The sequence below is a fragment of the Ciconia boyciana genome, chromosome 8 (assembly GCF_034638445.1).
Source record: "Ciconia boyciana chromosome 8, ASM3463844v1, whole genome shotgun sequence".
Lineage (NCBI taxonomy): Eukaryota > Metazoa > Chordata > Aves > Ciconiiformes > Ciconiidae > Ciconia > Ciconia boyciana.
In genome coordinates, this window is record NC_132941.1 from 17,751,960 (window position 1) to 17,764,834 (window position 12,875).

General features: G+C 37.9%; 1 protein-coding gene across 5 annotated transcripts in view; it reads left to right on the forward strand.

Annotated features, from left to right (window-relative positions):
- Nucleotides 1-12,875, forward strand: part of TJP1 (tight junction protein 1) — a 76,279-nt gene that overhangs the window by 22,575 nt on the left and 40,829 nt on the right. For all 5 annotated transcript variants that reach the window (XM_072869990.1, XM_072869991.1, XM_072869992.1 and 2 more), the window contains exon 2: nucleotides 8,687-8,743. In XM_072869990.1, coding sequence (XP_072726091.1) covers nucleotides 8,687-8,743 — 57 coding nt within the window. The remainder of the gene's footprint in view (nucleotides 1-8,686; nucleotides 8,744-12,875) is intronic.

Below are 12,875 nucleotides of genomic sequence, written 5' to 3' on the forward strand. Positions count from 1 at the left end.
ACACCAAGCTCTGCATAAGAGCACGAACGGAGGCTGTGTCCGCAGTGGGATGATTGGATTTGGTTTGAGGAATGTGCTGGAAATGTGACTTAGAATCGCAGAGTAATTAAAGTTGGAAAGGATGCTAGAGATCAGCTAGTCCAACCCTCCATTCAAAGCAGTTCTGTCTAAATCTGGTTTATCGAATAATTGCAGAACAGCGAGGTCAGAAGGGAGCTCTGGAGATCATCTAGTCCAGGCCCCATGCGGAAAGCAGGGTCAGCTACAGCAGGTTTCCCAGGATTTTGTCCATTTGAATCTTGAACATCTCCAAGGATGGAGATTCTACAGTCTCCCTGGGTAGCCTGCACCACTATTTGACCACCCCCATGGTTTTAAAACAAACCAACCAAGCAGGTAATATCTGATTGGAATTTCCCATTTCAAGTTGTGTCACTTGCTGTGAAGCTGTGGTCACAGCTGTGTACACTTAATGTGCTTCACTTGCATACTTCAACATAGCTTATTTTACTTTGATTTGAGGCTGTAGTTTGAGCTTTTATGTTAACAGGGCTGGCTTACAAACCATGCCACTGGCAGCTGCTGTCAGTAGGGTTGAGATGAACTGATGGGGAGCTGATACAGGTAGAAATGACCACAGACAGAAGCGTAACGTGCACAAGCGTAATATGCAGGAGAGGGGTATTTTTGAGGATGGAAAATAGTGGGAGGGCAGTGTGTGCTGCTTAAGCAGTTACTTGTGCTAAAAGAAGTTCTTTTCAAGTTGCATCTTAAGATTTAAAGAATTAAAAGATCACATTGAGTTTCTTGAAGGTCTTGGTTTTGAAACGATGTGAAAAAAATCAGATCTGAGCTAAAGTTGATCTCTAAATAAAGAGAAGGTAAATACTTTCAATTACATATTAAAAACTATACTCTAATTTTGGAATCTTTATGTCCTAATAATATTGACCTAGGTCGGTATGGTAGAGAAATTACTTAAAACCAAAAGCAAAGTGCAAGCTATCTGTGCTTCCCTTTAGCAACATCCCTTGGGGGGGAGAAACATAGCTTACCACTCTGCTTTTTTAGCCTTTCTGTTCTGTTGTGATTTTGGTTCTGTTTTTGCTAGCATACTAGCCTGGAGTAGTGATCTGTGAAATGTTGCTTGCCAGCACTTTGGAGTTTGTGATCCTACATGATTTCACTGCCAGCTGGAAAGCAAAATGGAAAGAAGCAAACCAGACAAGGATCCCAAATTCTAAAGCACAGTTTTCCCACACCTTAGAGATCATGAAGCTAGTAAGCTTTGCTTAGCTGCTGGCTGATACTGTAACCAGGATGTTTGAGTGGTACTCTTCATCTGAAGTAACTGGACCTAAGATCATTTGAGATGCATCTGCATTTGGGTCTTACATTCTGGTTTGTTTTGCCTTCTTATTGCTGAGTGTCAGCCTTCTGCCATTCAGAGACAATGATATTCACTAGGCCTGTATCATAAACACTGCTACAAATACTCAGATTTAACTGGATCTATAATCTAGTATTTTATTATTTCACTAAAATGCAGTATCCCTGCAAATTTCTGCATACTGTTCTTGTTTAGGGCTTTTTTGGAAGGAGGCTCTACTGTTTTTTGTATTGAGCAGCAACAACAACAAAAAGATATTATGACCCCAGGAGATCAGAGAGCTGTCTGTGTGTGAGGCTTGGACTTGAGAGGCCGTTCTGGAAAAGTGAGTCATGCTAAAAAAGAAGTTGGGTATTACATGGGATGAGTTAAATACAGAGCTTTTTTTTTTTATTAGTTTGGCGATAATAGTGCCCAGAAGTCAGAGCAAAAATGTCTTGCACAAAAATTCATCAGGAAAACTAGCAGAAGGGACGTTTTTAGGTATATGCAGTATCTATGTGTTCAAAATACAGCAAGTAATCTTAGGAATTTTAGAGCATGAAGCAGTGGAAATTGTATTTAGTAAGGTAGTATCCCATGCAGCAGCATGTGGTTGTGGAAGCATAGGAAGAATTGAGCGGAATGGTGAAACAGCCTAGCTATTATAAAAAAATATACATAAATAAAGTTTAGTCCTAGTTTTTCTTCTCAAGGTTGCTATTCGTGATGTAAAGATGACTTCTGTTGTCCGGGCAGTAGGTATGTACTATTGTAGTAGAGACTTTGTACTTCTAGATTGATCTAAGTAAAATTAAGTTCATTTTATTAACAGGCAGTGTTGAGAATTCTGTATGTGTGGGGTTTGTTGTTTTTTTTTTTTTTAAAACTTGCATTACAGTGATGTCTGAAGATCAGCTTTAATAATGGTGTCTGTCTTAATTCAAGCTTTTCATAAGGTGGCCTGTTGAATATAGACACATGTTTGGGAGGAGTGGAACTCTTGACTAGAGCTTGGGACCCATGCAATGTATGAAATAGGCAAAAAAAAAATTGTGATGTGCACTGCTTTACTTTTAAGTGTTTAGTACATCTGCTTGAGAGAATAAGGTTAGTATTTCTGTTTCCAAAATAAATGGTCGATGTCACTTCCGTGGTTGTACATTCAGACAGAAGGTGAGACTAAAGATGGGCTTTTCAGCTTCAGTGATGAAGGAAATTTTTTTAATATACACATCTCACCAGAGAATGCTTTAGTGGGTGTTTTCTCCTCTGCTTAGCATTGCTGTGTAAAAGAGATAAATAACATAAGGTGCATGTTGTTTGTCTCTGCAGCAGTCCCTGAGCTGCTCTGTCTTGATCTCTCTTGAGTCTTTTATTAAAAATACATTCAGGAAAACAGTCTTTCCTCCTTGCAAAGAGTGATGATCAAGTAAAAAACAAGGATATAGGCTGCTTGCAAAGTCTAGTACAGAGATACCACAGTTCTGAGTGCAAACAGCCAGCTTTAGCAGTGTGCAGTTTGCTGTGTTTATCCTGCCTCAGAGTACCCTCCTCTTTGACTGGCTATGCTTGCTGTAGTAGTTGGCTTCCAGTATTTGAAATAGCTCAGATATCTCTAAGGTACTCTGTAGAGTAGATGTGGTGCATTGCATATGTTTGTAAAGACTATGTAAGACAAAGCTCTCATTTCAATTGATAAAATCAGTCTGATAATAGGATTCTGTCCTCATTGCACTAATTGCATGGGAACAAGTGTTAAAAAATCTTTTTTTTTTATTAGTCAGCTGAAGGCTTTTGTGATAAGAGAATTGGAGGGAATCTGTTGGAATTTAAGTAGTTTAACTAGGCAAGGACAAAGGTGAGTGTCTGTAGGAAGTGTTCCTGGTCAATGTTGGAAACAACACACTGCTCCAACTGAGTGCTGAAAGATGCTCTGTGTAGGGAAATGACCTCTTCATTCCCTGCTCTGGGCTGGCTGAGGAATATTCAGTTTTCTTTTCTGAACTTCCTCAGGAAGTTGTTTGTTTTGGATATTGACTTTGATTTTTTTTTTTAAGTGAATGAAAAATATCACCCCCTAGATACCCAACAAACCTGCAGAAATTCTTGTAACAGTTGCAAATGCTAATTGGTACAATAAGTGCTTTTAATTCTTGTTCCCATAAGTGCAATCAAAATCTATTGATTCTGCATTTAACCTTTAAAACTTGTAAGTTCAGTAGCATCCTACTGCTGAAGTGGACTTTCCCAGGAATAACTGAAAATTAATTTTAGAAGCCAAATAGAAATGCAGCAAGATAGATAAGGCGTATGAATGCCTGGTGTGTCCTTTTGAAGAGACTGACTCTAAATAGAAACTTATTTCCTTCTTTTGATACAGCCCCTTACCAGTTCTTCTTTCTCTTCTCTTTCTTTTCCTCATGTCTTGAATAAGAAAACTATTTCTCAAGGTTGTTACGATTTTATCAGGACAATTAGGAATGTTTTTAGATGTCAGCATTTTATTGGAAGTAAGGTGTACACAAAAGCTACAACATGAGGCTGCAAGCTTGGAGCAAAGATAGCATTCTTTATATGGTTGTGTTTGTGATCTGGTCATTCAATTTCTTGTAGTTTGCTTGCTGTGGTTGAAAGGGTTAGAGCAGGGACTTGGATCTGTCACAGATAGCTTTCCTCTCCATTGTGTTTTGCAGAGAATAGAAACAATATGCCCCTTGAGGTAGCAGAAGTAGTTGCTTCATTTTATTGTCTGCAGGACAGATGTCAGTGCTGATCTGCAACATCAGGTTTGTAAAGATACTAGAAGTACTTTATTGCTTCCCGTGGTAGGTTACGCTTGTGTTGGCCAGAGGAAAATATGAAAATCTGCCTGCTCTAATGGAGATACCTAAATATGATTTTATCTGAAAAAGTTATAATCTCATTGTCCTTACTGAGAAATGCGTGGAAATGTATAACAACAGTAGATATTTAACACTTATTGTTTATTTATAGGAAATTACTGTTGAATTTCACTAAGAAATAAGGTGATTGAAAACTCCTCTGACTGCATGTGTCAAAACTTGATCATAATTGAGCAAACAACTGCTTAAAATCTAACTTGTAATTCTTGATGTGCTTAACTTCTTATGAAGAGCAGTTCAGTTAAAACAGGAAAGATAATTCCTCTAGTAAGTCCCCCCTAGACTTGCAAAGAAACATTGGGAAACTATTCTGACTTTGATTTCAAGAATACATAGGAGCTTTGGCCTTAGTCTGAGCTCTTCCTCTAGGTGTAGAAGTCTAAAGAAGTGTTATCCTGCAAGAAACTTTACCTCAGGAACTTTGCATTATTTTAGGTATAAAATAATAATTCCTGTGGCTGTTGTTTGACTCCTTCCAAATGTGAACTTGAACTGTCTTTTCAAGCCTGTGGGTTGCTCCAGTGCTGCTGCTGATAACAGCTTTTCCAACTGCAGCGGAGGTAAACTGAGCAATTCTATTTGCAAACATGACAGCATTGCTCAAGCTGGTTGCCAGCAAGGCTTTTTTTTTTCCCCTTCACGATGCTTGAAGGAAAAACCTTGATGCATAAGTACAGAGTTAATCCTTTGGGGAAATTCAATCTTATGTATGTACGTGTCTGCCCAGATGCATGCGTGAAGGTAGGAGTTGTATCAGAAAAGGCATGTTTTTTAAAAAAAGAAAAATGAAAACCCCAGCCTTTGAGAAGCAGGAAAGAAACATGGTGAGAAGGGGAGCAAAAAATGTTGTTTGAAGGACCCTTGTAGCCCAGAAAGGGAGCTTTCTGGAAAGGTGTTTACTTTGATATGTTCATATCCCAGGGCAATTTCAAAGATGAAAAAGTTGAATAAGATTTGATACTTCCAAGGTTCTGACTAAATGATAAGTTGCATTACTTCCATATTGATGAATTGCAGCTTCATTTATGACTTATCCTTTAAATAATTAAAAAAACCCCAACTCACACACACATCCACTTGCCATATACAGAGCTGTGGATGCTACTAATTGTCTCTATAAGGGTATTTAAGATGAGCTTAAGGAAACTCTTGATTTTAATAAAGCATAAGCATAAAATCTTTTTTCCAACACTGAAGTCATCGTTCTCTTGAATCGTCTCGTGAATACCATCGTTCTCTCTGTATTCTTTTTATTCTTAATACATGTAGAGAATCATAGGTAATATAGTATCTAGAATTCTCACAGTTCAAATGCTGTCAGTTGTCCACTTGCCTTTCAAAGATACTTAATGGTCTCTGTTAAGTTACTCGAACCCTAGACTCTAGCATCTTAATATTCTCATATATTCCTAGTTTCTGGGGTGTTAGGCTGTATGTATTTCTTAGTTCCTGCTGAGTCACCTTGATTTCTCCTCAATCGGTGATGGGTAAGATTATTTGGGGTACCAAGCTTGGCACCAGCAGTCAGCAGGGGTGGCATCGTCACTGCAGACCTACACTGTCTGCTCCCACCCCTTAACTACAAGCAGCATTTGCCATGTCTAGAGATGTGGGAATTAAGTCCTTACAAGATTTGTAAAATTCAAATGTTGCAAGAAAAGTAGAGCACTTTGAGTATGGTCTAAGAGCAGTATCACAACAGGGACCTCAGCTGATGGTAGCACAAGCTAGTTCTTCTGCCTCAGTTGTCAGTGCTTAGTAGAGTGAGTACCTTCACAGGTTTTCATCAAAGTTCTCAGTCTTTTGTGAGTGAATGCAATTCTTTACAGATGAGAAACTAGCTCACATAAGCAGTTTGTGTCAAAGCCAACAACTCACCTCAGGCTGCCTTTGAACTGTTTTCACTGCTCTTGATTGGGCTGTTTGGGCATGCAGAAAGAATGAAAATAACATATTACTTGGTTTGGTGTCCAACTAATGGATATTTGATGTTTCCAAGTCTTGTGAATTTGAAATGAATGTATTAGTAAAATCTGGGGAGGTGATAGCAATAGATGAGTAGAGGAGATAGTGTGAGCAAGAAAACGGAGAACAAGCAAAGAAAGTGGAAAGACTGAGCTTCTACAGAAAGGAAAAAACCATTAAATAAGGCAGCCCCACTCAGTAGATTGAGCAGTGAGCACCCTGTCCAGTTTTAGAAAGGCTGGTGAGTTTATGTGGGTGGTTTTTTCAGGGTTTGTCTTGTGGGGTTTTTTGTTGGTTTTTTTTTTGTGAGGTAGTAAGTCTTCTCACAGTTTTTAAAAGCATGTTACATAGGTCATTTCCATTTTTCTTAGTTATTGCTTAGCTGTTTTTATCTTATCCCGCTCTGACTCTAGGATTGCCAGTTCTCCCAGATCCAGTGGGAGCAGTGTTTAGTTGGCTAAACTGGGATTTATCAGTCTTTGCCATATCCAGAACCAGTTGGTGTGTTTGCACCATGCCCTGGGTACCAAGCTCCAACAGTGAGGCACAAGAACTTGGAGCCATTGAAATCTGGTACCTTGTTAGCCAAGTAGCTCAAACCGTGCTGTGCGAAAGTGTCTCTGACTGCGGGTGGAGTTTTGTACCTGCGTGGTGTTGCCAGGACAAATGCAATAAATGAGCCACTCAGGTTAACTTCTTTGGTAATTGCAGATAGAAATGAGGCAGCCTATTTCAATTAAAATGTGACTTGTGACTTCTGCAGTCCTTTATTGGATTCCTGTTGCACCTTTTTCTGAACAGGAGCTACTTAAAGCTTTTTCTTTTAGAAGTTTACTTGCAGAAATAATTCTTCACTTGTTGACAAGATGTTTAGCCTGAGAAGTTCTTGCCAAAATTAAGACAGAATGAGAGCATCAGAAATAGGGAAGAAGATCAGTATTCATTAACAGTTTAGCAAGCAAAACATTCTGTTTTGTTTCAAAGATGGCTTTGTGTGTGTAAATCATTACTGTTTTAATATATATTTGGTCTACTTTTAAAAAGCTGGAGAGAAATAATTAATTCTGGGGTAGAGTTGAATCAAATTGTAATGAAAAGGAGTAACACTTGGTACTGAATGGAGGGGAAAAGAAGCTGTTTGAATGAAATATATTCCAATTAAGTTGCACCAACACTTTCAGGAGAAGCGAACCCTGAAAGAGAAATGAGCAGTAATGTAGCACACCCTAACCGTTGAAATTGGAGCACAAAAAGTGGAGGAAAAAACTCCACAGCTTTTGGGGGTCATGAGAACTCCCTTTTTAAACCTAGTTGCAAATTCTGATGTTACGAAATCAGGTAAAGTTTTCAGAGGTACTGATTGTGAGAGTAAACACTCCTGCTGCTGTTCTCTATTGTAATACAGGACTGGATTAAAAGTTAGGACTACTTTTTGTTGTAGTGGCTGAGTCACTGTAACTGAAACAAACTAAGAGTAAAGTAGATTTTGAAAAAAACAACACTCCCTTATTAAGATATGTTCGTTTTCTGATTCTGTTCTCTAGTTAATGGATGGCTTGCTTATGAAAGGGGAGGGTATGCAGCAAAACACTGGCGCTCCTTCTGGAAAGGCAGAAAATGTAGCAGCAGGATAGCAGGAGACTTTTTGCTGTTTGCTGTGTATCTCCTGCTGCCTTTCTGCCTGTTTTCAAGCCTCTGGCTCTGCTAGTTTTTCCTTGCTCATGCCATCTTCCCGTTTCCAAATGTTTGCTTGTCGTGGCACATGAAGTAGTGCAAGTTCTGCTCTTTTAAGCAGAAATGCAGGTATGTAAATATTGTCATAATGTTACTGTTTAATCTAGTTCCCTTAGAGGACCTTGTTTATTTCTGCAGTGCTACTGTTCACCAAAGAAATTAGCTTACACTAAACTCTGGAGTCTGTATATGTGACCTGTATGCATAATACAGTAGCACAGGTACTGTAATCTATAGCTGGGCATTCATGAATTAGTGCATACAGTTAGAACAAGCAAAAGGAGAACGTTCACAAAAGTGTGAAGTATATGTTAGAATATAAATACAACTGATCACTGGAATACTGAAAGTGGGCCTTGGACCAGCTTCATTTACTGTACACTTAATGACCAACCAAGAGAGCCTACCTCACAAATGTTTCTTGTAGTCCTTCCCTTGAAACTTCTTTAACTTCAAGTTCTGAAATATATAATGATTAGAAATCTATTTTGCCTATTCTTCCCCCTGCCCTCCTTCCCTAGGAGCATGAGAAGTTCAGATGTGACATAGAGACAGGAAATGTGTAACAAAAGAGCCAGCCCTAGTTCTCTGTAGCTATTCAGTATGAATATTAATGTTACTTTTGAGTGTAAGTTTCTATTCGTGGTATTATACAGTTGTTTAGTACAGCTATTGACAGTGAAGTCTAATCTTTGGGTTTTTTTCTCCTTAGAGCACAACAATGGAAGAAACAGCTATATGGGAACAACACACAGTGACTCTTCACAGGGTAAGTTCATACAATTGGTTGTGTATGCCTAACGCAGGATACTGGTAGCTTTTGAAAACAATAGGAAAAAGCCAGATGTCAGGAAGTAAAAGAAAAGGAAACTGTCATATTCCTTTGTTTAAATTTAGAAGTGTTGTAAAAGCTCCATTTCATAGTAGCTCTATTTGTTGGGTTTCAGAGATAAGCCTGCCTACAAATAACCATGCCAAAAACAAAGCTGTGGATTACTTCTGTATGTAACTGAAAGTAGTTAGAAATCTAAGTGTTCATTAACAGTTGTGCTATAACTATACTTAAATGTTTTAAAATTTTACTTGCAGGGACATAAAACAGTGTAGTTAGGTATAAATAAATGTGTTCAAAACGGCCTTATTTGCTTGCCGCTTTCTTAAATTAGTGGCTGAAAATAGTGATTTTGGGTGGTCAGAATGTGCACCTCGCACAAAGGAACATGTACTAGGAATCAGTGAATAGAAAGACAGCTTTTACATTTAGACTCACTCTTCTCTTATTTGAGTTACTCTTAAATTAAATTTATTTCTGATGTAGCTATCATGAAGCTGTACAAGAGAGGCAATGAGGAATGAGTTGCTTGGGGAAAGTCAGAACAAGGTGGGATGCCATTTCTGGCAGCACCTTAGTATTAAAGCGACCGTGGAATCATGGCCCAAATAGCTATATTCATTCCAACAAAAGGGAGATGCACAAGAGTTTTCTCAAGGGAGCAAGTTATATCATTTGCCTTCAATTCTTCAGCATAGAATCAAGGCATTTTAGAATTGTAGCATTGATCAGATGAATGGACCTTTGTGACTAAAAATGTGTACAAATAGATCAGCTGGTCAGATAAAATGTTAATTCTCTGTACAAACCTATTATCTATTGATTCTAATGAGTTTAATGTTGTTGATTCAAAATAACCATTTTAGTACCTGCCCTCTTAAGAAGAGAGCAGTTAACGCTCAGTTTGACCAGAAGGCTATCTAACAAAGTACCCTGTCTCTAACTGCAACCATATGTTGAAAGAAAAGTATAAGTAAAAACAAAAATGTGTAGTGATACTTACCTAGGCTACTCTTCAAGCTTCCAACAATTTTTAGGTCAAGTTCTTGAGCAAGAAGTATTATTTCTATGTGTAATTGCCCTTTATGTTTTCTTCTTGAAGCTGCTCAGTCATCCCTGGAACCTGTGTAAACTTAAAAGTTTTTTACTCGCATTACTGATTAAATCAGTACTGTCTTATGTTCAAAAACAAACAAAAAATGCTATAGCAATACAAGATTGACTAGTAGACTTGGTGATAGCTTAGTTTCTCTTGAAGGGGATATTTTTCTGGTTAGTTGCAGCAGTAGATTCAGTGAAATGTGAAAATTAGTTCTGTCTGCACAAAGGAATAATGAAATGCTGTAATATGGTGTTACCTTGAACAAATTTTGAAATAATAGGTAGAAACTAGAAATCGTGTCTTTGGTTGTGCTTGCATAGTAGTCAGAAGTCCTTGCATAGTATAGAAGTGAAAATGTGATTTGGTTGTAGTTTCAATTATGATATTTTATGTGCCAAACTTCTGTCAACTGTACTGGTTTAACTGTTTTGTTAGTGAGTGAGTATCTCATTTAGATGTTGAAGGCTGATGGCATGTACTGTTTAACTTTGATAACGTTAATTTAGCCAATTAAAAACAACATTTTCCATTTGTCAGATAACAAAACCAAAATTCTTATGCTAATGTTAAGCAAGTTGGTGCTTAGAATTTATCCTTTGCACTGGGGAGAGGATTTAGGAGAGTGACTGCATATTTGCTTGTGGGGTTTTTGATTTTGCTTTTTATTTGTGACATTCTTGTAGTGTTAGATTATCAAGTAGATGAGGTTACTTCAGTTTAGTCGGAAAGAGTGAAATGCATCCAGATCTCGGTTATCCTCAAAGATATCTAGAAGTTAATAGAATTGGAATAGACTTGAAATGCCAGTCTGAGTGGCTGTGGGATATTTTCTGTGTGAGTTTATCTGCTCCACTTGGCTGAGCTACACAACTGCTAGAGACCATCTACTGTCAGCCACACAAAAAACATTTTAAAGAACCGAACTTGCTTTCTCTAGTGAGGCACACTAAAAAGTCCCTCTGATTTTGGCTTAGCTGAGGGCAGTAAGCTGGCTGTGATTGATGGAATTAATGACGTGCTGAATTTCTATGGGGTAGATGCAAGTCAGGCTTCACGTTACTGTCTTCCTGTTTTATTAGCACGCCTGCGAAGCTCTTGGCATTCACCAACATTTTTTTGTATGTTCTGTCAGTATTTGCCTTAAAAAATGAGGCTAGACAAATCATTGTAAGAATCTGATCCAGAATTAATTTGTCTAAAACCTTAGTAAGTCCCCCTGGGAGAGGCAGAGAAGTCTGGAGTTGGTGTCAGTCTAGACCAGCTCTTGTCTCTTCACAAGTACCTGCTTAATGGCGAGCAGATCTGTTGTCCCTCTAAGTGCCCCAAAGAATCTATGTAACTGTGGTTTCTTTTTCCATTTTAAGTGGGGTTTATTGATGGTATTTGATCAAACTAGTTAATGAGTAGGGACCACTAACATCTGTTATAATGAGCAGCCTTAAAAATAGGGGGGAAATGCAAGTAGTTTGTTAGGTGGTGTGTGTGTTAGCAAAGATACATAGAATATTCTTGACTACATTTTTTCCTGTTTTGAGACTCATTTTTGTCCTGTTGGTAATTCCAGCGCTGACAATTTTACTTTGTCTTAAGTCTGTGCTGTTCTCTACTGTAACTCCATTGCTCCTGTGTATGGCAGAGTAGGATTCCTTTAGCTCTTCTTGGGCTCCATACAGTTTTGGCTACCTTTAAAAACAAAAAGCAGTTTTGGTAGTAATCATGAAATTTTAAGAAAGTACATATCATTTGTATGCAATTTCTTTCTGAAGAAAAAAAAAAAACAACAAAAAAGCCATATTAGCAGGTACTAGATAAGTTATTCTGTCTGTGTAGTCTACTGATTAGCTTTTTTCACAGGTCAGTGTCTGAAGTATTAAACATTTTAAAAATGTTTCTGCATTGTTATAGGGGGCAGTTACTGATTTATAAACCAGTTAATGGCAGTTCAGAAGTGGAAGTGTTGTCATGTACCTTGAAAAGATAAGTTTTGGTTTTTTGAATGTGTTCTGATCCTGTGGTGGCCCTTTAAAAAGGGAATAGTATGGTATATAAACTTTGGAAGATGAACCTTACAAAAGAGGAAGGAGTGCTTTATATAGGGAGTTCTTGTTGAAGAATGCAGCTTTACTCCTTTTGAAGGTTTTCTTTCTGTGACCTTTACTTTCCAGAGATATCATTACAAATTAGGGACAGAGTATACTTAATCCCAGTAGTTGCAGTATACATGTGTTAGTTCAGGCACTTTTGATACGGTTCAAATGTCAGATTTTTTTTTAATCAGTCTGCTTCAGGTATCTGAGAGAATCTGGAATAGAGCATATGAGCAGTCTGATGTGCTGTGATTTAACACAGTAGTTGGTGAATTCCAGCACTATTGTCAAAAGACTTACTAGAAACTTTTTCTGGGGAGGAGAGGCTTGAACTTCTAACTAAGAGGTTTTTTTCCCATTCTTTACTACCATTCCAACTTCCTGGACTACTACTTAGCTCTTAAGAGATTGAGCCAGTCTCAAGTTCAGTTAAAGTTTATCAGGTAGCTACAGTTTATCTTTTGTTGAGAGATCTTCTGGTTTTACATACTTAACTCTAAAGGACTTTAAGGAGGAACCATGCACTTTGTGTATTACGTGGGTTTCTTCATACTTGGAACTCAAGTTCTGTGTGTCTGTATTAGATGTGTCTCCTTCCCCCAGAGAACAGAAACCAGGTATGTACATACCTTTCTGCTTCTCCAATGCTTCCCTACTGTGGGAGAGCAAAATAGTACAGTTCTTTTTTTATTGTGTTGTCATTAAAACATCTGACAGGTGAATTTGTGATGTGGCAGATTTTTTAAAAAAATGCAATTTCAGTTAAGATACATATTTATATCTTGTATAATCTGTAGTGATCAACATCTTGCTATTTCCAGACATGTCTAGGAGCTAGATTCAGTTTTCTGAGGGTATTGCAGTTTGTTTATCTCTTAAG